The sequence below is a fragment of the Poecilia formosa genome, unplaced genomic scaffold (genome assembly GCF_000485575.1).
Source record: "Poecilia formosa unplaced genomic scaffold, Poecilia_formosa-5.1.2 Scaffold25, whole genome shotgun sequence".
Taxonomy (NCBI): domain Eukaryota; kingdom Metazoa; phylum Chordata; class Actinopteri; order Cyprinodontiformes; family Poeciliidae; genus Poecilia; species Poecilia formosa.
Genome location: NW_006799964.1, coordinates 204,492 through 228,299, shown reverse-complemented (window position 1 = coordinate 228,299; position 23,808 = coordinate 204,492). Strand labels below are relative to the sequence as shown.

At 37.4% G+C, this 23,808-nt stretch overlaps 4 protein-coding genes across 8 annotated transcripts in view; 2 read left to right on the top strand and 2 right to left on the bottom strand.

Moving 5' to 3' along the window:
* LOC103135356 (prune homolog 2 with BCH domain) overlaps positions 1–2,127 on the top strand; it is a 52,361-nt gene extending 50,234 nt beyond the window's left edge. For all 3 annotated transcript variants that reach the window (XM_016669458.1, XM_016669457.1, XM_016669459.1), the window contains one exon: positions 645–2,127. In XM_016669458.1, the coding sequence (XP_016524944.1) occupies positions 645–672 (28 nt within the window). In that variant the 3' untranslated portion in view covers positions 673–2,127. The remainder of the gene's footprint in view (positions 1–644) is intronic.
* On the bottom strand, positions 1,521–10,519 carry LOC103135354 (glucosaminyl (N-acetyl) transferase 1). 2 transcript variants are annotated; one of them, XM_007548011.2, is made up of 6 exons: positions 10,480–10,519; positions 7,822–7,894; positions 7,360–7,697; positions 5,990–6,083; positions 5,026–5,430; positions 1,521–4,943 (listed from the first exon to the last, which is right to left on the bottom strand). In XM_007548011.2, the coding sequence occupies exons 3-6, from the start codon at positions 7,665–7,667 to the stop codon at positions 4,443–4,445; spliced, it is 1,308 nt and encodes a 435-aa protein (XP_007548073.1). In that variant the 5' UTR covers positions 7,668–7,697; positions 7,822–7,894; positions 10,480–10,519; the 3' UTR covers positions 1,521–4,442. The 2 variants fall into 2 exon arrangements, with proteins under 2 accessions (XP_007548073.1, XP_007548072.1); XM_007548010.2 differs by lacking the exon at positions 10,480–10,519 and adding an exon at positions 10,219–10,472.
* A 1,553-nt stretch (positions 10,520–12,072) lies between these two features.
* rfk (riboflavin kinase) lies at positions 12,073–23,076 on the top strand. 2 transcript variants are annotated; one of them, XR_475925.2, is made up of 5 exons: positions 12,073–12,650; positions 13,942–14,093; positions 14,472–14,574; positions 14,739–15,377; positions 22,469–23,076. XR_475925.2 is itself a non-coding variant. In XM_007548013.2 (4 exons), exons 1-4 carry the CDS (start codon positions 12,569–12,571, stop codon positions 14,909–14,911), a joined length of 510 nt encoding a protein of 169 aa, XP_007548075.1. In that variant the 5' UTR covers positions 12,073–12,568; the 3' UTR covers positions 14,912–15,986. The 2 variants fall into 2 exon arrangements, 1 of the variants encoding a protein (XP_007548075.1); XM_007548013.2 differs by lacking the exon at positions 22,469–23,076 and having other exon boundaries at positions 14,739–15,986.
* Positions 20,694–23,808, bottom strand: part of pcsk5b (proprotein convertase subtilisin/kexin type 5b) — a 92,870-nt gene continuing 89,755 nt past the window's right edge. Inside the window, exons 36-37 of the mRNA XM_016669461.1 lie at positions 23,520–23,724; positions 20,694–21,886 (exon numbers count right to left, since the gene is read on the bottom strand). Coding sequence (XP_016524947.1) covers positions 21,480–21,886; positions 23,520–23,724 — 612 coding nt within the window. The 3' untranslated portion in view covers positions 20,694–21,479. The remainder of the gene's footprint in view (positions 21,887–23,519; positions 23,725–23,808) is intronic.

The following is a 23,808-nucleotide window of genomic DNA, read 5'->3' as shown; positions in this document are numbered from 1 at the left end:
TTTAAAAAAAAACAATAGAAAACTAACAGTGTTCCTCCCACTGAGAAACTATTTTGCATTTCAAACAAATCTCTTTTGAAAAATATGTAATATGAGAATAGTACTTAAATCCCCCAGGACATGTAAGTCGCTCTATTCAAGTAAATGTTTAAGACATATGTATGTAAGTGGCCGATCTGTGCAGCTCCACAGGATCATTTAACAACAAACTAAACATCACTGAAACGTGATCAGGATCGGCCCTCCTCTGTTGAGATAACCAGACACCTGCAGAACAAATGCAAATTTAGCAGGGAGGTGCTAACATGTTGGTGAAGGGAAATTACTCAAAAATGACCACCATTTATGAGGAAAGCAAATATGCTTGAACTGTGTAAAAAAAAAACAAAAAAAAACTGAGCTTCTGTTTTTCCAAACAGATGGAAGAACATAAAAGCTAATTTAAATCAAAGTCTCGGGTTCATTGTGAAGGTCAGACATACGTGAGCTTCAGAGACTGTGGACTTTATCATTTTATGAGTTGACTAAAAGCATTTGCTTCCACATCCTACTTGTTGTATATTTTGTCTCAAATTCATAGCCGAAGAAAAGGTTTCCCTGCAGTAAATGCCCTCCTCTTCCTTCTTGTCTTCCGTCTCCTGCAGAGTGGACAAAGGGAAATCAGCTGTTTGAGAAGACACTTGGATGCTGCCTCGTTTCTCCCTGTGTTTTGCTGTACTGTCTGCCACAGCATGTCAGAGTATGAAGGCTTGCAGCATGATTAGTGCGGCACGTAGCTGTTGCCTTGCAACTGTTGGCGAATCGGAGGGGATGGTGCCATAAAGCCAACGTGGCGAGATCACGTCGTCTTTGTGGAGAGTTTCTGGTTAAAGGGTACATGGATGGCGGAGACTGTCACTGTGCTGAAAGGGAGGAAAGCTTTGTCCCATTTTCACATCACTTAACTAAGTTCACCATCTCTTCCTCTGTGTTTATTAAAATATAATTATTAACACATTTGCAGCTATTCTTCACTGTATACTAAAAGGTATTTATACTATTGTGTATTTCCTGAAGTCACAGTTGCGATTTGAACTCGACGTTGGCAGAAAGCCTCTGCTCTCCCTCTGCCACCAGGGTACTGTGCTGTGTTAGATCTCTAAGAAGTCTCTGTTTAACTATTAAGCAGAGACTATCTGTTTTATCTGTTTAGACTATAGTCTCAGTCGATAAGCTTTTGAAAATACAATAAATTGGCCTTAAATATTAGGACTATTTTATGAGCAGCGTGGCCTTCACATGCATGATGCTGAAAGGTGAAGGTGGTTGACCCCATAAAAGTTGAGTAAGAAGTTGTGATTTTTTTTTTCTTTCTGTGTGCCGACATGTAAGTCAACACTCGATTTGTTTATTAATAAAACGAGCTGTTCTCTCCTCCAGCTCCACTGTGTCACTGTGAAAACATTCATACGGTCAGCAGAATTTAGTCTCTGTCGTGAAATCAAAAGGTTATTAGAGAAAACAATTGGAGTGGAGTTTTTCCATGTTCCAGGTGGGTCCCATGTTTTCTATCAGTTGTTTGTAACGATCACTTATTAATGGGAACATGGTTTTACGACTGGCTTCATTATGATGATTGGGAGGTGCAATCAAAGTTCAACCTTTGTGTAAAATGAACCACCGGGTGACAAACTTAAGTACTTTATGTTCCTTCGTGCAAAGATAATAGCCACGGTGGAGACTCGGTTTAATGTATGCTTTTACTCATAAATATTAATATGTAACTGGCATATGTGGTGGGAAAATAATGATTAGTTAACATCTGCTGATATGATCATTCATATTAAATACTTGTGAATTCTTACCAAAAGAACCGCTTTGGGCTACACAAAGGTTGGAAGGTGTTTTCCTTCAGCTGCATGGGAAGCAGACAGTTTCCCATGTTTTGGATCCCTCGTCCCTGGTGTAAAACTCATGTGTTGACTCTGCCTGACAAAGCTTTGCATTTGGAACATCTTCATTCTCTGTACAATACAACATACAAATAAACCTGACAGTGATTGGAAATTTTTTTTTTCCACAGCACATAATATTTATTTGTTGTAGAGATCAGAAAATTGTGCACTTCATTAAATACGTTTTCCTCCCGACCAGTAGCCTGTTGCGTTTTATTTGTTTCCGATACTTTCCAGAAGTATTTATATTAACACACAGTGACAAAAAGCCAGATGTTTCTATTTTGTCATTGAGATAATGCATCTGTTTCTAAATCTTCTACTGGGTAATTTTCCTTTTTTGTTTCTTCAGTATTGGGGGGGAAAGAAATGTTACAGTTGACATTTTGTCAGAGAGCATGATGCTCTTTTACTCTTTGCTTGTGGTTGGGTGAAATGATTTATTGCCAAGCAATTTGTACTTGTTCTTTCCATATCATAATGACTAGAAAAACTACTTAAATGGCTCCGACCAAAAGTTGTTTTTTTTCTGAACATCGATGACTCGGCCACAGGATCTTCTCTATCCCTGCTGTAGCCCATGACAGGTTAAAAAGTTGTGTTTTTTTTTTAGTGATTTTTTTATTTTATTATATTTGCTCAAACTAGGCATACAATATTGTAATAAAACACAAAATTTATTCTGTTGTTTATTGAAAAGGGATTTATAAATTGTTGTACATCCAAAACATAAGAGTTTTTTAACATGTTCAACTTGTTAAAAAGGAAAATAAATGTTCTTTTAAGGGTCAGTTGTTTTTCTATTTCTTGGAAAAGGAAATGGTTGCATATTCTCAGCAACAAGAACAGAATAGTCACCTTTTCTTCAAAATGTTTCCTTTATTTAGCCAAGTTTAATGACTAGTGATGCTCAAAACAGTTTTTTAAGAGAAAGTCACTGGATGTTTGTGGTCATGTTTCCTACGAAGCAAATACTAAAGAAAAAAACGTGCCGAAAAGTCAAACCTAGTGTGTTGTGTGTAATATTTTCCATGAAGATTTCAATTCCTACAAAAGTTATTTTATCTGCATGTTGGGAAACATTTTCTTCATTCGGGAAAATCCTGTAGTCTAAAACTAAAATGTCTTTAATTGGGCATTTTCAATGTTTTATTTATCTAGAAAGGACAGAAAAATTACAAAACTGTACACATAAAACTTCAAAGGTCATGAAAAATTAAACAATCCTGAAAAAATCTTCAAAGATTTGTTCAACAGTGATACTAAATTAATCAAAGCAGCAGCATTCAGATCTAAAATGTTTAATATTTGTTCAAAGTCGCTTAAGTTACTTTTAATTTTACTTGGGGCCATTCTATACATAACTAGCAGAATGCAATGATGAATGTTTCCCCAATTTAGTCAGACTCCTAGGCATCATCAACAGATTTTTGGGGGAAACAGTAAGTTCATGCCCTGCTTTGAATAATGTAGGATGTAAAGAAATTAAGCAAGGTTGTTAAAAACAGCTTCATAAATGAAGATATGCTTAGACTTTTCCACTGGCAAAGTAGAGCATGTGACATTCAGGAAATGCTGGGCTGATGAAGCACATGATAAGATGTGTTTCCAACAGAGTTCATATTATCAAAACAAAAATTAAAATTTGTTGTTTGATACTCCTCAATCAAGATAATTAGCATACCAAAATAAAATTAGTGTTCTGTCAAAACTGTGTTTTATTTCAATCAATCAATTTTAGCTATAAAGCACCCTTCATGTTGGAAACATGAAGGAGACTCTGAACTCGGTTTGAACCATGCAGGATGCAAATACCAGAGTTGGGAAGTAAACTGAAGCTGGTGGGATACTCCCTTTTCTTCCCGTCTTTGTAAGACGGTAGTAAAAGATGTGAAAGTGCTGTACTTTTATCTTTTCTTCACTTCCCTTCCCTGGAAAACTAAAATAGAAGATTTTTCTTAGTGGCCCTGACCCGGCAGTAGGATGGGGTGACCTGAAATACTCTCGACTGCTTTCTATAAACACATTTTTAAACAATTCAAAAGCCTTTTCTGACAAGACAAAGATTCACCTGCAGGCCTTTCTTCAGCTAAAATAAGCAACATGCAAAAAGAGTCGAGTTACTCAGTGTATATCCAGTGAAAGATGTTCCGACCCGACCCAAAAGCATTCAAAGATGCTATATTCTTCACCAGAAATATGCTTTGTTCAATATTCAGATATTTATTTAGAATATTTAAGAGGGATGCAACATTTAGAAGGCATGGCTGGCATACAATCAGCGCCACCAGGCCCTTAGTCAGACCACCAGCAGCAGGTAAGGCAGAAGAAGAACATGACTGAAAGACACAGAGCTGGGGTTCAAACCAGCAACCCACTGGTTACAGGATGAATTTCTACCTCTGAGCCATAGTGGACAAAAAATATGAATACTTCCCCTCCCTGTTGCAGCTAAAAATTTAAGATATGTTCCAGGTTGTATTAGATCATCTTGTTTTAAGTCATCTATTACGACCAGAAAAATTTTTCTCTTTCTGATTCAGCCAGAGCTTTCTGTCTGAGATGTTTCTCCAAGCAGAAGACAGGAATGGGATCTGTGCACACGTCAAATTTGTTGGCAAATAGGTGGTGGTTCTCCAGCAGCCATTGTACGTCCCCAGCTCCATATACACAAATTGACCGTACGTGGCTGCCCTGACACTGAGGATACACTGCTGAATCCTGTGCTCCCTCATGCCACATCCACTTCACTAGTCGTGCAATGGCATTAATGTCCGTCTGGTCGTACTTAGAGTGGGGTCTCGTCGAGCCAGGAACACCAGGGATTCGTTGAATGGTCGCCCACAGGAACTCATCAGGACTGTAGGTGTCTTTGGACCACTCGATAAGAGCTTGTACTCGGGTGTCTTTCAAAACACTCTGGACGTAGCCCCGCGTTACCACGATGTAGGCGTTTCCTGACTTAATGGGGAAGTTGAAGGGAGGCGGACTCTTCGACTTTCCCGTCGACTGAAAACATAGAGTAAATAAAAATGCATAAAATATTGGTAATTAAGACTCAACACAAGCTACAAATGCTCTCCAAATGTACCTTGATTGTCCCATTAACAATCTGGTGAACTTTTGATACCCTCCACTTCTTCCCTTCAGGCATATCTTCGGACTCCATGCTGTTGCCACCCTTCAGCGAGCGAAGCATTCTTACCATTTCCAAGTTGGTTTTTAGAGGGAAGTCTTGTCCACAGAGGTTGATGAAGTATTTCCACTCTGCACTGCGTTCATAGAGGTCAGCCATGCAGTTGAGGTCAGCTTGGACACGAGGCCACCCAGCGTAAACCACACTCACAGCCTGTCCGACCATGAAGACATTGGGGAAACAGGACACGATGCTGGTAATGGCAGCTTTTACAGAGGGCTGGGATTTTTTGTCCACATGAATACAATAAATGTTCTGAGGTGCATAGATGGCTCGTAGCAGTCGTTCAAAGTTCTGCACCTGAAATATGACAAAAAACAAACTTAAGTTCCCTTTTCTTTCTACAGGAGTGAAACATTGCTCTGTGAGGAAAATGCATGTTCGGTTTTCTAGTCGACGTTTTAAACCTTTGAAAGAGAAACATCACAAAATCTGTCAGTCACTTTTTCCAGATCAAGCAAGTGCCTGCTTACGTTTTCTTTATTTATTTTTAATATCACAATCTGTGTCTCCTCTGCATTGTTGTGTCATTGACTCAAATACTGTTTTATTTCATGTGATGGGGAAAATGATGGGAAAGGGATTCTGATGAGGCTCATTTGTCAGATCAAAAGTGCCTTCGTAAAATTACAACTTTTAAGCGGATACTAAATATACTTTTCAATAAGCTCACATTTTAGACATAAAAATATTGGTTTCTTTTGACCTGATGTAATATTTAAATGTTTTGCCTTTATTAGCAATGAGTAGAAAATCAACAATAACAGAAACCATAACCCTATAAGCTCAATCTATGTAAGGTCTATAATATAGATGTATATGTAATATGTAATTAAATGTAATGTTAGAATGCACTTACTTTGTGATGAACAACTATAGAGTAAGCCAGAGGAAAGTCTTCTTCTTCTTTGCTAAGCGCAAATGTTATATATTTCATCTTTGACTTGAATTTCCTGTAACAGTGTTGAATGTCATTATGTGTCACTGAAATTATTGATTTACTAAAACAAATAGAAATCTTTGCAACAGTATCCAAAGCCCTCAAACGTTTTCACATGTTGTTGCAATGCAACCACAAATCAGCACATTGAGGTTTTATGTGACAGAACAAGACAAAGTGTGCATAACTGAGAAGCAGAAGGAAATTGTTTTCTCACTAGTTTTCTAAGTGTAACACGGGGGAAAGAACCCGGATTGTGACTGAGGACGTGGCCCTAAAGCCAACTGGTAGACTACTGAAATATCAAGTGATCTAGAGTTTCCCAATTTATTATACCCAGGTAGGTCTGGCTGAGAATGAGGAAACAGAAGTAGTATACAAAATATATTTTATTTATACATTCTTTTACAATATTAAAAATAGACTTTATTATTCTAATTTAAAACGCAATAAGGCTCAAAAACCCAGGACAAGACTAGAAGCAATTGGAACCAAAAACAAATGCAAACCAAATTAGTAGAAACACAAAATAACAAAATAATGTTAGACAAAAGAAAACAAACCCCACATTGCCCCAACCCAGTCCTAAGGCTGTGCCCAGCAAGCTAATAAAAAATATAAAGAGCTATGCATTGTTTGTGGTTCTGCACTGTTTGTGGGAGCACAATAGGCAACAGCAGCAATCAGTATTAAATGTCCACAATCCAAACACTCACAGCAACCCGATGAGCACGGCGCCAGCGCTCATCTGGCCTGAGAGCCAACTCAACCAACGGACCAAACAAACACACACACAGATTGGCGTGCACACCCGGTGCCTATATACGCTTAATGAGCCGGACAAGGCTGAGAACGGAAGTGAAGGTGGAGAACGGGGCCTAGACGTGTTCAAGAGCCCTGACTGGGTGGGAATTTGCAACCACTGGATGTAAACTATGTCTTCCAGTCAAACCACCCGGTTACATAAGAAATGACACTCGTGCGTAGGATTATGGTTAGGATCATAGGAGTTGCTCAGTTACTCAAAATAAAATACAATAAAATACCAATGAAACCCAATAAAAGCCAATACAGTCTATTGTCTTCAGAAGTTATCTTACTGGCAAACAGAGTTTGTCTGTGTCTTTTTTTTATCAGTATAAATTAATCCGTCCTTTAATGGACTTAGGGATTTGAACACAAGTGTATTCATAATGCCGTTCTACTTTATGTTTTTCTGTCACATAAAATCACAACAAAATGTGAAAATGTTCTAGGGTTATGAGGCTCTGTAGTTTAAAGCAACACACCTGCAGTCCTTGGTTTCATTAATGTAATACTCATCAGGGATCTGAATATTTTTCTGGAACTCTTTTGTGATGGTTAATAGTTTGGCTTCCAGCAGCGCCTCTGTGTTTCCCTCCTGGATTGCTGAGCAGTTGCACACTCTCTCAGGGCCAAAGTCATAATCCCTGTACTCCAACCAGCGGTTACTGTGGATTATGTCAGTAGACAAGGGTGACTGCAGCTGAAGGACCAGGAACAGCGTCCACAGTGAGCCCAGTGCAACGGAGAGCTTCAAGGACAGCTGGCGCCAGCTTCGTTTGCACAATGGCATGGTTTCCAGATGGCCTCGGGTTAGTGAGCTCTATAAAGAAGCCAGCAGTCATTTGCACAAGATTTTATAGTTCCTTCCAGCCAGAGATTAATTTTTGTATGTATTTGAATGTTTCATCTTTTGGAGAATGTTGAGTAAAACTTTTGTCCTTTACCAAGAGTGAGGGGGATTTTCCAAAGTGTTTGAAACAGTTGCAGAGTTGAATGTAGACTTGTAAATCCCTGTTCCTGGAAATAAAATCATTGTTTAGTCTCGTGCGTAATGTTGACATATAAAATGTAGACATTTCCTTTATTGGAGTGCTGAGTTTTAGAGAAGCCAAAAAAGGAGAAAGAGAGAACGAGAGCGCGAGAGATGTGGCTTCACAAGGAGAGCAGTTTACACAGTTATAAGTTATCTCATGTTATCGAAGCACAATTAAGAACATTTTCACCAAAAAAAGCTAAATAACTGCATTGACAGCCCTGGTGTAATGTACACAGTTTATCCACTGTTCCCTCTGATTGCTTCATTTTTAAACATACAATATTATAAAATCCAAACATTTGCTTGATGCACATCTTGCAACGCCTTTTCACTGCTGTTTGTTATTTTTTGCTTTGCTTCCTCTTTCGTGAGCTCATGTTTCCACCAGTTATTTTGGCATTTAGAAAAGTGTATTTATGTGTAGCATTGATCTGTTCAAGAAAAAAAAAACAAGAATCAAAATTTCTGACTTACATAAAATAAAAAGTCCCATACATCTGTTTCAATCAAACTCTGGAGTTCCTTAAAAATATTCAAGTTTCAATCTGACCTTGATAACGACAATGCAGACATAAAACAATTTCTGAATCAATTACATGTCCCTAAGATTACATGTTCCTGAGAAAGACATGCTGGAAAATTAAATATTTGAGGATGAGGTTCTCCTTGCTGTTAAATCATTACAAAACAATAAAGTCCTAGAGCCCGGCAGCTTTCTAATTGAATATTTTAAAATCTTTTCAAATAAATTATTAACGCCCCTTACAAACAGGCATCCCAAAGGATAGCTATTCCTCAATCTTTAACAATAACATTACTTCCCAAACCTGGAAAAGATGCACAGAGTTGTAGTAATTAGAGCATTGACCCCAGACCCCCCTCAATTCAAACTGTAAGGTGTTGTCTAAAATAATGGCATCTCAGCCGCAGAAAATCTTCCCAAACATTATCCAAGCAGACTAAACAGGTTTAGTTATAGACAAGGACTCAATTGCTTTGTATTGAGTCTGGAATGTCAAGTTGGAATACCCAGAGTTGGGTAGGAACTTATTACAGTTATTTGAGTAAGGTTTTATGGGGGAAATTTGCTTTTAAGAGTATTTTTCTATGCTGAGTATTTAGTATTATGAAATATCGTTACTCTTACTTGAGTAAAATTTCTGGATACTCTACCACTTTGAGTAACACAGTGAATGAAGAACAAGCTTGTCTTAACCAAAGTATTTACTAACAAACACTTACAGTTTTTGTTAAAGTTTCATATTGAAAGAAATATATCAGGAAAATATTTTCTTTTGCCTGATTTTATTTTCGTAATTGCGTAATTTATGTGTTTTATTTTTATTTTCGTCTTCGTCGACGCACAAGAGTCACATCAACGTAACACACTTTCATCTCACTGACGGACGGTGCAACGCAAGAAACACAAAAAGATGCCGCTAAGCACACGGGGAAATAGTTCCCACTCGCGTCTTTTTCTTCTTTCAGTTTTTTTTTTTTTTTTCAAGTGCTAACCTAAAAACTATACTTTACTCAACCCTTGGAAGTCTGGCAAATTTAACAAAAAAGTTAACACAACCTACTACTGTAAGTTTACCTTTCACAAACTCACACATTTATATTCAAAATCTAAAACTCGCTGACTTTACTTAACTTAAAGAGTAGAAGATAGAGACAACTAAATGCGGCTCAAATGTTTTACAGTGCAGTAAATCCATCACCAACTGAAAGATATCTCAAAAAAGACCTTCCGATTGCATGGCTGCATCCGCGTCCCCCTCCTCTCTTCCCCACACTGTGTCTACGCCAACTCGCAACACGAAGTTACACAGTATTTAGAGGAAAAAACATATTCAGCTATAACACTAACACGCTTCACCCGTGTCACTTTTGAAAAACCTGCATTTCCCGTAAATCTTCACAGATTACGCTGTTAAAGTAAATAAAAAAATAAAAAATAAAAATAAAGCCTGAGTGGAGCCTATGCATGCATGTGAAAATCGCTTATAAATGAATTTGTAAAGTCATGTGTGGCATAATATTGTAAAATGCTGTGAAAGCATTTAAGCCATCGCGCATTATTTGATGTCTGGGCAGGTATATATATATAAAAAAATCTCCTAAATTTAGCACTCACCGACATTAATGCATTAAAACATCTCTAGAAGTTACCAAAGCGCAAAGAGTTAAGACTTAGAAATGTACTTAAAAAACTGATGATATTCATTAGTATTATTATTATTATTATTATTATTATTATTATTATTATTATTATTATTATTATTATTATTAATGTGCTACTTACCTGTCATCCGACCTGAGTCTCTTCTCACCATAACTCGACTGTTCTTTCTGTGTGGAGCTTAGGAACAGAGTGCCTCTACTAAAGTCCTGTTCCACATCTAAAGATGAGATCAGGCATAAAACAAGGAACAGAAACTGTCTGAGAGTTGTTTACTGCCCTTGAGCCATTTTTTCAAAGAGATGTTTCTCCCCTTTTAAGTTGCCTAGCCAACCATTTACTTGAAAAAACATAACGATAACAAAAAAATGATAAAAAGCTTACAGAATTGTGCATAATTTCACATATCCAACTTGAAACTAACTTCACTGCGGTAATTTAAGATATTACTCCCCTCCGTTATCGTCCTCCCACAGACATCCCATCCTTATCCCCTCTCCCGCCCCACCCTCCAAAAAATCCAAAATGTCTCTCCAGAAGAGCAACGCACATATCTGTCTTTAATTTATGTATTATTTGAGTTTTCATACCTACTGATAAATTGTGCAATAGTTTAAAAAAAAAAACAAACAAAAAAAAAACACTTTCATCAGACACGGACTGTAAAACATTCCCCTCAAATGTGTTGCGAAAGGTGTCAAAACCGTATTATAATCAATCTGTCAGCGAACGCCCACCTTTTGGGGCTTTCACAGATAAGAAACATGATAACACTGAGAATATTTTTAGAAGTTGCCTTGTCAGGTATATTTAAAGCCGTTTTCTCATTGTGCACTATCGATCACTATTTGCCAGCTCGCGAGCGCCCCCTTGCGGAAGCAAGCAGTGCAAGTTGATGTTTTTTTATTGTTTGTTTTTTCTTTGGCGTTCAATACACGGATATGACAAACGCGCACGATAATATTTCTTGCTGAAATATTTTCATATTACTAAATGAAGCGTTTCGTTTGTGTAGTAAAGTTGGTGTTTCTCTTTCATGAAATATAAGGCTTATGGACCTCGATATAATTTTTTTTTTCTTTTATTATGTGTATTACAAAACTTAACGAAACGCACTGGACGACTCAAATGAATATTTTAAAAAACTGACTGTTATCCTTTTTCTGTCTCTGAAATATTTTTTTTCTGGAAATGAGATTAAAATTAGTTTATATGCTAGTTAGTCACTTCTGATTCAGTACCAATCTCATGGGAATAGGAGATTGTGAAGGTGGGGTGGGGGAGAGGCACGTTGGGCATAGATCAAATTCAAATTTATTCGCAATCTTGACTGATATGGAGTCATTTTAGTAGGCAGGGGCAGATTGAAAACGAAAGTTGAGTAAACAATTCATTATTTATAGTAGGCTACCTCTACATTTTATTATATGACACACAGCCAACAAATGATCCCAAATTATCCAAACTTTTCACTTTACACCTGATGTTCATCACTGCATTGTTAGCACAAAATTGACAAAACCAAAAGCTTATTTTTCCTATTGTAACATTTTAAAAATTTCACTTCTTATTTGTTCCATGCTTTATTACACAGAAAAATCGTGGAAGACGCCGAGTTAAACAAACAATAACAACAACAAAAAGATGGATAGGTTGGAGAATTTATTTATTTATTTATTTATTTATTTATTTATTTATTTATTTATTTATTTATTTATTCATTGTGTGCTTTCTCACCAACTTCATTCTTCGTGTGCCTCTCTTCACCAGGTGGCACACGATGCAAACTCGTAACGAGATAGCTACATCTCCTACAAAGTAATTTGGACATCTCAGCAATACTCACATTGTTTGAACTTTTTCAACAGGTATGGAAACAACAACGTTAGCGACGAACTTCAATAAATTATTCTTTTTCTATTATAATTTCCCACTTTACCTAAACGCACCATGACACTCCAGTGGTCACGCGGTCAATGACATCACGTAGAGCGTACGTGACGCAGAGAGTTCAAACACATGTTATAAACGTAACCGGCTTTTTCTAAGCTTGATCTTCATCACCACACCACGTAGCAGCCGTCCAGAAACAAGTACTGTCATCCTCCTGGTTGCTATAGAAACAGTTGTCTTTAATTTATCCGGGGTTTCACCCTCTTCAGGATCTGTCAGTAGCTGATGAAGGTAGTTAGCACTGCTAGCATAGCTGGTGAACTTTCATCATCATCTCTGCTTAGTGACTGAGGTTCAACTTTAACCAGCTTGAGGGAGGCACCTTGGAAGGAAAAGTTGACCATACACTCAGACTCGGGCACCGGAGCTTAACTTAAAAATAAATATACATCAGTTTTCTCTTAGCAGTGTGCTAGCCGTTAAAACCGTTCCAGTTGAGCAGCTAGGCTCACTTCCTTGTGTCGTGTTCGAGGTCATTCTGTAGCCCCCGTCTAAAGCAGCTGTCCGCGGTATACAAAACATGAAGAGCCTCCCGTACTTCTGCCGAGGAGAGGTCGTTCGAGGATTTGGAAGAGGAAGCAAAGAACTCGGAATTCCTACGGGTGAGGCAAGAAACTGGCACCAAACTATGAGTTTTACAGTTAGATAATATGATACATAACTGTCTACGTAAATAACGTAAGGTCTATGATAACAGATTCTTTACTGATTCTCGGAATTATACAGAGGCTGGATCTTAACGTAACAAGTCCATCTAAGTGGTTTTGTACGTCACCGGATCAGTAATTTATGCTTTACGTGAGCGATATTCGCAAAAATCATTCTACATTTATACGTAAACGGAGCTAATATTTTTACGTAGGTATGTGAGTTGCGTAAGGGGAACTTTACTGTTTCTAAAAGTGCAGCTGTTGACTCAGTATGTCCTTGTGATTCTGTCCAAAATGTGAAGTCGTGTTTTATGCAACCTCAAATAAATAAAGGAATTGAGCAGATGGACACAGACCAACACATAAGAAATAAAGAAATGTATTTTGAGTTCCTCGGGGTGGTAGCAAAGACACTTTTCTTCTTATAACTTTTAATTTGTCCATTTTATCCATCGTATCTATTTTTATCCGGAGGAGTGAATAATGCCAGCGAACCAAACAAGTCTGCATTGTTTAAAATCTGTCATTTAAAAACATGATTCAGAATTTCACAGTAGTCCCCAAACAATATGGTCATACAAAATACCTGTAGCTTAAATGTGTTAATATCAAATGTAAAAATTAACATTACAGAGGTAGTAGTTTTGAATACATCCTTAACTGAAGAAACTAAAAGATCATCCCTTTTTTGTGTAAGTATATGCAGTAACATCACGCGTGACTGTTTTTTTATTAAGTAACAAGCCAGTTCAGATTTTGTGAAAAGTAATTTTCCAAACTTTCTCCAAAAGAGATGAGCATTTTAATTTTTTACAAACAAAGCAGGCTTAATCTAGCAAAATAAATCCCTTTGAAAATAGTCTAATTAGATAGTCTTCTGTTTTTGAAAAAAATTCAGATAATATATTTAATAGAAGATAATCACTACTTGGATGTAATTATGCAACAAAATCCAGATTCAGATGTGCTGTGCAACATGCTTATTAATTTGTTTTATCTGGTGCTACATTGTCAAGGTCAGAATAAATCCTCTTAAGTAAATAAATCTAAGCAGAGTAGCAATTTGATCAACTCATATAGAAAGGGGGGAAAAAACACAATAAAATAAATTAGTTGGTCCCTTCTAAAAATAACTAATTCAGCCACTTGCAACTCATAGCATTTATTGTCTTGCTTACCTCTGCCTCTTTCTTTGGTTTTTACTCCTCTCTTCTCCTTTTGTCCCTTATGTTGGGATTTACAGCCAACTTCCCAGATTCGGTGGTGGACAATCTTCCGGCTGATATCAGCACAGGAATCTATTATGGCTGGGCTTGTATCGGGAATGGCGACGTTTACAAAATGGTGATGAGCATCGGCTGGAACCCTTACTACAAAAACACAAAGAAGTCCATGGTAAGCTCAAGTTTGGTGGCTTTTATTTCAGTCACAGAATTCATCCTCACTTTAAACCTGTTTGGTTGGCTGGTGGTATGTGTGGTTTCTTCAGTTCAAAGTATTAATCATCTTTCAGTGAGTTTTGAGAAGTTATGGGAACAGAAACAAAAACCCTGAGCTGTGCATTTGACCTAACATGGCTCCAGGAAATAAAGTTACTCAAGTTTTTCTCTGTCTGCATTGAGTTAGGCAGAAATCACACACCTGCTTGTATCAGGGTCGTTTTGCTCTGCTAAAAGGAAAACTCCAGATGGAATTGTGATTGATTAAGCATTTCAATAAGTTTTGGCAAATGATCTGCTTTTAAAATTCATGTAAATGTCTCTGGGCTTCCAGGAGACGCACGTCATTCACAAATTCAAAGAAGACTTTTATGGACAGACTCTGAGTGTCGTTCTGGTGGGCTACATCCGCTCAGAGAAGAGCTTTCCCTCACTCGGTATGCTGTCATCTGCGTTTGTAGAAACTGGAATACGAAAGTCATATTTGTACTTTAGTGAAAGGAACGAATTGGAGTGCCAGTAACACAGTTTCTTCCCCTTTCTTGTGCTATTTATTTCCTGACGCACAAACTGCCTGCTGCCCTTTTATGCTTGCTGACAGAGGATCTCATAGCGGCCATCAACAGCGACATCGAGGAGGCCAAGGTTAAGCTGGAGCTCCCGGAGCACATCAAGCTGAAAGAGGACAACTTCTTCACCAGCACGACCAACTCGTCTCCGGTCTCCTCCTCATCCGCTGCGTCCACGTCTCAGAGCATCATCAACGGTCACTGACAGCTGGAAGAGACGGCAGCGCTGTGCCCTGAACACGTTTCTGTTCACATGTAAATCTGTCGGCTGTCACATAAACAGTCAACCTCTGTTTCTTTTCACGTGGTTCTGTGTTAAAACGCTGTTTTCTGACAACTGTTGTTTGTTGAACTGTATATATTCTTGCATTATTATCTGGTTCTACTGTATATTTTGAATCTTTTAGTAGAGAGGACATATAAAAATCACTGATCAGATGTTTTTTTTTTTTTTTTACTTGGTGTAAACAATGATTTAAATGAACCATAAACTCAAAGAAAGATAACTCATTAGGTTATCTTCTTATACCCAAGTCAGCATTGCAGCTTCATTGTCCTTAAAAGATAATATTGTGCAATCCTTCGCTATCAAAACTACAATTAAGTTGCAACTTATGTAACCTTCATGATAAGTTTTACTATTTCATCCTGTCAACGCCGTCTGCTGCAGAGTTTCTGTTGGAGCTGAACTATCTGTCTCAAATCCTACATTTGACCAGATTTGTGGTATTAAAAGCAGAATACACAAAGATGCTTTAAGAAGTTATACCGCAGGATTTGAATGTGTTGATCCTTGATATCAAGGTCTTGGTTTTATCAGCCATGCTGATTAAGATGATAAACCGTTTGGGGGGTGGGGGAGGAAACACTAAGCTTGAATGACCAAGCATTTTTTTTTTTCCTTTTTATTAGTTATAGTCAAACATTTGCGAATGATTAGAAGAATTTTTTTTTTTAGGTATTTAATGTGTATATACAGCAAAAGCCTTACAAGTCTATGAACATGAATTATTTTTTTACATAATCGTATGTGAAAGTTGTACGACAAACTATTGCCCATTTATAAATAGTTCAGTTTTATTATGTTTTTGGGAATGTATTAAAAGCCCTTGGAGGAGTATTTTCTGTTTACTGTTTATTTTAGTTTTGGGATGACAGGAAACTGTGGATGCAAAGTTTTTACATTCTCTGTAAAGCCTGTTGTAATTGCTGGAAACCTGGATCTGTCATTTTTAGATCTATTTAATTCATTAAAGCCTTTCTGAGGCCTGAAATTATTATCCTATGTCATAAATGTTGTCTTCTTACATCATAAAATATGACGCATTAACCAAAGGCACCTGGTTTCTTTTTAATTATTGTTTTTAAATTCATTTAGTTTTAATCACAGTTCAATATTTAATTAAAGTGATCCAAAGTGTCTTGATATTTATCTCAGAAGTTGAGAAAGAAACACGTTTATCATCTCATCTGTTGCAGCAATTTTCTGGAGTTCTCACAAGAAGTAGGGTAACTAAAACAGACTGAAAGGCTCAAAAACATAATACAACAGATTATTTGTTTCCTTCTAAAAAAAATAGCAAATTCAGCCACTTACAACTCATAGCATTTATCTTCTTGCTTACTTTTGCCTGTTTGTTTGGTTTGTATTCCCCTTTTCTCTTTCTGTCCCTTATGTTGGGATTTACAGCCAACTTCCCGGATTCGGTGGTGGACAATCTTCCAGCAGATACCAGCACAGGAATCTATTACGGCTGGGCTTGTATCGAGAATGGTGAAGAGTATTGGCTGAAACCCTTACTACAAAAACACAAAGAGGTAAGGTGAAGCTGGGTGGCTTTTATTTTGGTCATAAAGTTCATCCTCACTTTAAATCCGTTTGGTTTTGCCTGCCAATCAAACAGGTTTAGTTGGCTGGTACAGCCAAACCACAGCTTTTAGAAACTGTGGTTTCTTCAGTTGACACCACTAATGGTTCCTTGGTTACAAGATGTTATTCTTCCTTCATATGTTAAGGAAGTCACATTTATTTCTCACAGTAGAGCTGCACGTTTGACCTAACATGACTCCGGCTTGTTTTTCTCCGTCTGCATTGAGTTGGACAGATATGTGTTTGTACCATCACACCTGGAGATCAAAGAAACATGAAAACTATTTAATTTGACTTCTGAAAATGATTTCTTATTTGAAAGATGAAATATAAACGTCATTTTTGATCTGTCGGTCTATTCTATCTGTCTATTGTATTATATATATCTTTGTGGCATAGATTCTTTGAGGCTAATAAAGAACAATCTTCTTCGTCAGGCTGGTTCTAACTTTCTCAGACTGCATTGAGATTTTTTATGGGTCTTGTCTCAGCATTTCAGGCATACCGTGCGTTATGCTATTTCATCCTTTCAACATCGTCTGCTGCAGAGTTTCTGGTGGAGAAATTTTAAGATACCACTGCAGGATTTGAATGTGTTGACCTTTGATACAAAGGTCTTGGTTTTATCAGCCAAGCTGATTAATGTGATGAACGACTTGGGGGGCGGGAAACAAACGCAAAGTTTGAATGACCAAGCATTTTTTTCCTTTTTATTAGTTCTAGTCAAACAGTTGATGATGATTAGACTGTATCTGATGTGTGCATACAGCAAAAGCCTTATAAGTTTATGAGCATATATTTCTTTTACATAATTGTATGTAAGTTGTACAACAGATAAACTATTGCCCATTTATACATATTTCAGTTTTATGATTTTTGTAGGGATGTGTTTGAAGCCCTTAAATGAGGATTTTCTTCTTACTGTGTTCTTCTTACTTCAGAGAATATGACAGATTAACCAAAACATGATTACTTTTCATTATTGTTTTTATGTTGTTTTAATCAAGGCAGAACATTTGATTTAACTAATCCAATGTCTATCATATCATCTGTTGTAGCAATTTTCTTGAGTTCCTGCAAGAAGTAGGGCTACTGAATCAGACTGAAAGGCTCGATCCTTTCCGTTTTAATTTCCCGTCATGGTGTCATTAATTGCTAGTGGTGACTGGCCTATCTTAAAATGCAAATAAATAAAAGGGGAGTGGCGTATGAAATTAACTTCCTTGATTGAAGCAAATATCACTGAAATCTTAGTGAAGATAGATTTGGTGTTATATTCTGAGCATGCATATTTAGCAGAATGTGTTATGTAATTAACCACAAATCCTAGCTTTTCTCTTGTAACTTAGTTCACAGTAGTATAAACTAGCTTCTAAAAAACTGTAACTGTGTGTGGGGGAGTGGGAATCTTCTAGCTACAGCTTTAGTTATTTATCAGCCAGTTCACTTTGTAGCCAATACAAACCAGGGAAAAGGTTTCTGTGGGAATAGCCTTTAAAAGATCCAAACGTCTCAGGGTCACATGCCAGACTGCACCTCAGAGGGAATTTTACTTAAAATGTTAAAGTTAAATAAAAACTGAGCCACATTGTTACAGTTAAAAGCAGATGGAGCTGCTTGCTATCACACTTGATTTTCAGAGCTTTGACTTTAGTCTGACTTCCCTGCACACAGAGCCAGTTTGCCTGACAGCTTTCTACCGGGGCAACTGGTATAGTAGAGAAACCAGATCTCATGTACTCAATCCTTTACAGGAACTTCCTCCATTCTTTCTCTCCTCATCTCCTGTCTTATTACTGAATATTTAAATATGTGTAAAATATAAGACCGGGAGAAAAAAAATCTTTATTCACCCACAACAAAATACATTTCTTTACTGAGCTCTGGACTTGACTTTAATTAAAACATCCAACCAAACAAGAAGTCTCTGTACTCTTCTGAGCATTTATTCATAACTTAAAACAGTTTACATGCAGTTTTAAGTTATCTATCTCAAATGGTGAGATAGACACCATTTGATGGAGGTGTCTATCTCAAATGATATTCACAAAGACATTTAAGAAGCTACTTATGACTTATTGACACACACTTATATAACACAACTTGATCTAACTAGTTAATGTGATGCAGTTTCTTATATTCTACTTGAACATGTTTCCTGATTTACTGTGTGTAAAACTACCAAGCAATCGGAGTCCTGAGCTGGAAAAGAACACTGTATGTCATAATGTCAGCAGAAAATGTTGTGAACAGTGAGGATTAGTGGTTAACTTCAAGTTGAAGTTTTAATATAGTTAATGAGACTTTTGAGCATTTATTTGTGCACCGCCTGATAAATAAGCGTGTAACTATCAGAGCTGCGAGGAGAACTCCACTGAGGCAACACTGTGTCAGCTTTGTATCTTACAAAGAAGAACCATTGCATTACATGATGCTTCTTTACAGCTGAGACTAACATTGAAAAAAATTCATATTAATCTGAGAAGCAATAAATCTAATGAAAACAGGGATATTTGTACAAAAGCTAACCCCAAAGGTAAAAACCTTTATCATGGGCTGAACATGGGTCAGAATGACTGAATATTTATAAGTTTGTGGGGGAACCAGCAGCATGTTGGTGACTACAAAAAGCGTATGACTTCTGGGCAACTTGCTTAGGCACATTTACCCAAATTAGTTGCAGTGTATGTTTACATTGGACCCTGCATGGATAAAGTAAAGGTAAATTTTATTTATATAGCACATTTGCAGCAACAAGGCAACACAAAATGCTTTACAAGAATTAAAAGGAAATAAGTTTGTTCTAATCCCTGTTTTGGGTTGTTAAATAAGGGCAAGTAAGTATCCTCTGCACTTCTGGGTTGCTACATAGGTATTCTCTGGACTTTCTAAGCATCCCCTAAATTTGTAAAAGTGATGAGTACTCCACAGTTTCTAAGTAATAATAAAAACTAAATGTTTTTGTTCTGGAAGATTTTTTTCTGGATTCTAAATTTGTTCTAATTTCTTTTCTGGGTTGCAATAATAGGAGTCTCTCTGCATAATAATCTAAAAATTAATCTAATATTGATCTAAATAGTGAGTACTCTACAGTTTCTAAAAAATAAGCTAAAGAGTGACTAATAAACTAATAAACTAGAGTCTCTGGTCTAATTCCTTTTCTGGGTTAAAAGTGAGTACTCCACAGTTTCTAACAAAATTAAAAAGAGGAAAGGACACATTAGGGCACATGGCAACATTCAGACAAAACAAAGACATGAGTGAAGGCGGTGATGTCACAGGGCCATGAAACCACGTTGCTCAGCCTCCCGGCAGAAGTCTGATGTTATCAAGGAATGACCTTGGGAGCCCCCTCCTGTTATCCACAGCTGCATGGATAACAGGAGGGGGTGAGGTGGAAAGGGGCGTTATGTTTACATATTTTCAAGGAGATTGGAAATATGCAGCCCTTCCAAGGCCACACGGGGAAGGCCAATTCAGATACATAAAGTCTTAGGTCGGGTAGATTATAACAGGAAGGGGTGAAGTGGGAAGGGGCGTTATGTTTAGATATTTTCAAGGAGATTGGAAATATGCAGCCCTTCCAAGGCCACACGGGGAAGGCCAATTCAGATACATAAAGTCTTAGGTCGGGTAGATTATAAATTCCAATCTTCCCTAAAGTCTCTCCAATACATCTCAGTTCCCAATTATCCTAATTAGTCTGGTCGTTCCACTGAACCGAAGCTAGCAACTTCTCCAAGATCGATTCCAGTGAGGTTTAGTCCTCAAGCTGGCGATGCGAGTCTCAGTAAGACTCGCATCCAACTTGCGTCTCTGTTCACACCGACAGTCTGAGCGTTCGCTAGTTCGGCCAAGTCAGTCACAAATTTGTCGACAAGCAGGTATCCGCAAGCTCCAAACAGCAGAAATCCTGTTATCATGAATAAATCCAGAGTGTATCCTGCCGGGTGTGTCCCCGCAGGACAACAGGGCTCTCCTGTGCCCAGTCTTCTCGTCGAGAAAATTTGATCAATTGCATAAGACAAAAATCCACAGAAGAAATTTGTATTCCTTATTAAATAAATCTAAAACATTAATGCTAATGTTTTTGTTTGAAAAAAAAAAAAGAGGAAATAGGAAAAGCCAACATATTTTATTATTTATGACTGTTAGGTACAACTTAGTTTGTGTTACCATGGAGCAGCCATCACCGTTTACATCCAGCTTGCTGTTATCACAGTAAAGTCTGACAGATGAGTGAATCCCACCATCTCTCCACTGTCACACTAGCTAGTCACAACCTGAAACTTTAAAATGGAGTCCCAGATTTATAGGGACTGCATGTAAGCAAAAAACTTAAAAATACAAACATGACAGGAAACATGTGGAAGAGATTCCTGAATTTTAAAGACAAAAATTACAGCCTTAGTCATCATTTTTCAAGAAATAAAAAGATATTAACCTGCTTCAACCTAATAATCTTAGTTAAGATCACAGAGAAAAATCATTTGACTTAATTACATTGACATATCGGTTTAAGCACTTATTAAACAAGAAACATATTCACAAACATAGTCATAAGCAAAATCTACCACTTTAAAATAAGACTGCCCTCACAAATAATTATTTAAATGTGTCATTAATTAGGCTGTTAAAGCTTCATAAATGTTAATAAGCTGTTATAAATGAGACTTCTCAGACTCAGAATAATTATTTAGCAAGGCACTTTCCACCTTTAATGCCTGTCATTTTTTTTAAAATAATACACAATAATTCTTTATTAATGGTTTATAGTGTTCAGAGCATCACTAATAAAATGTTATTACTTGTTAATAATTAATTTAAGGCTGTCTTATTGTAAAATGGTACCAAAAATAGGTGTGAAGAACATTTTTGCACAGCTATTTTTTATGTCTTTGCTTCATCTGTATGAGTAGCTTTCATCGTCATATTCCAGCTCAACATCGTCATCATCCAGAAGGCCGTACTTAAATTTCCGATACACTGTTCCGTCTTTACTCATGTACACGATGTCCTCGTCGTCGTACTCCTCATCGTTCTCACACTCCGTGAGTCTGTCGCTGTATTCCCCGAACGAGGAGGCGGTGGGCTGCGGCGGACTGTCATCGTTCGTGTTCAGTTTCTGATACCCCCCATCTTTGGTTTTGGTCTTGACGGTGAACCACTTGGAGCGGACGGAGAGCAAAACAAAGATCCCTCCGCCCAGAAAAACGATACTCATGACACAGGCCATGACATTGAACCTGGCACTGCTGTCCAAATCCTCAGCTGAACTCATGACAAAGTTGACACCAAGGATACACCGCACTGAAAAAAACAGAGGAGACACATATTTGTAAGATTACATTAGATAATGCATATTTTATTAGCAATGACAGAAAATAATGATGTTTGATCACATTTGGACAACAAATGTTCTGTTGGATTGAGGACAGAACTCTCTGCAGGTCAGACAGATTATTTCATGTCAACTGTCCCGTATGTTTATGATCATGCTGGAACAAGAAGGTGACATCCTCAAACTGCCGCCACAAATTTGGGACTACATAGCTGCCCAAAATGTCATGTTGTGCTGAAGGATTAGGATGTACTTTCACTGGAACTAAGCGACTGCACCCAATTCCTGAAAACAGGTCTACTGTATCAAATGTCACTCTAGACCCAAAACGGTTTCCTAGCATCAGCCACGGCCAGACTTGTCATTTGGCTTGCCAAAGAAGCGTGATTAATTATGTCACTACACATCTTTACTGCTTAAACCTTGTTATTAATGGCTTAAGCAGCAGCAGAGAGAACAGCACAACAGACACAAAACTTTCAGTTTCGTCTTAACAGAAAGATTCAGGTTTCTGTCAAGTAAAACCTGTCAGCTTTGTCGGAAAGTATCAGGTTTCTGTTGGAGCTGAACTATCTGTCTCAAATCCTACATTTGACCAGATTTGTGGTATTAAAAGCAGAATACACAAAGATGCTTTAAGAAGTTATACCGCAGGATTTGAATGTGTTGATCCTTGATATCAAGGTCTTGGTTTTATCAGCCATGCTGATTAAGATGATAAACCGTTTGGGGGGTGGGGGAGGAAACACTAAGCTTGAATGACCAAGCATTTTTTTTTTTCCTTTTTATTAGTTATAGTCAAACATTTGCGAATGATTAGAAGAAAAAAATGTTTTTAGGTATTTAATGTGTATATACAGCAAAAGCCTTACAAGTCTATGAACATGAATTATTTTTTTACATAATCGTATGTGAAAGTTGTACGACAAACTATTGCCCATTTATAAATAGTTCAGTTTTATTATGTTTTTGGGAATGTATTAAAAGCCCTTGGAGGAGTATTTTCTGTTTACTGTTTATTTTAGTTTTGAGATGACAGGAAACTGGATGCAAAGTTTTTACATTCTCTGTAAAGCCTGTTGTAATTGCTGGAAACCTGGATCTGTCATTTTTAGATCTATTTAATTCATTAAAGCCTTTCTGAGGCCTGAAATTATTATCCTATGTCATAAATGTTGTCTTCTTACATCATAAAATATGACGCATTAACCAAAGCACAACAGCACAACAGACACAAAACTTTCAGTTTCGTCTTAACAGAAAGATTCAGGTTTCTGTCAAGTAAAACCTGTCAGCTTTGTCGGAAAGTATCAGGTTTCTGGTGAAAAAAGTAAATTGCTGAAAGAATTACTTATTAACATTGCAAACTGCTGTTTTGTTGTGAAGTAAAACTTAAAACACTCTCTTGGAAAAACGTTTTAAATGAATACATTAAGTTGTAAAAAGCACTGCAAGTGGAAATCATGTTACAGGTGCAACATGATTTCCACTCAAAAAATCTAGTTTATGATTAAAAATGTTTCTATTCACAAATCCAGGGAAGACATTTCTATTGATGAGATGACCATAGAGGCCTGATGGTTGATGTGTGTTCTTGTTTACTGTATGATGCCTCGCAGTCGCAGCACTCTCTGGGTATTGGTTGATCGTCGCGTGGCGTCTTCTTTCCACAGCAGCTCAAGCAGCGGCCGTCGTCGGCCAGGATGTGGCTCGGGTGGCAGACGGTGCACTGCCACATGCTGGGGCCCCAGCAGCCCTCACACGATTGGTCACAATGTCTGCATTGTGGGTCATCACGCTTCAAATCCTGAAGGGGAAAAAAATTAGCCCACATCTATAGCTTTTGTTTTGCTTTTAGATTTATTTCCTAACAATTTCACAAGCGTAATAT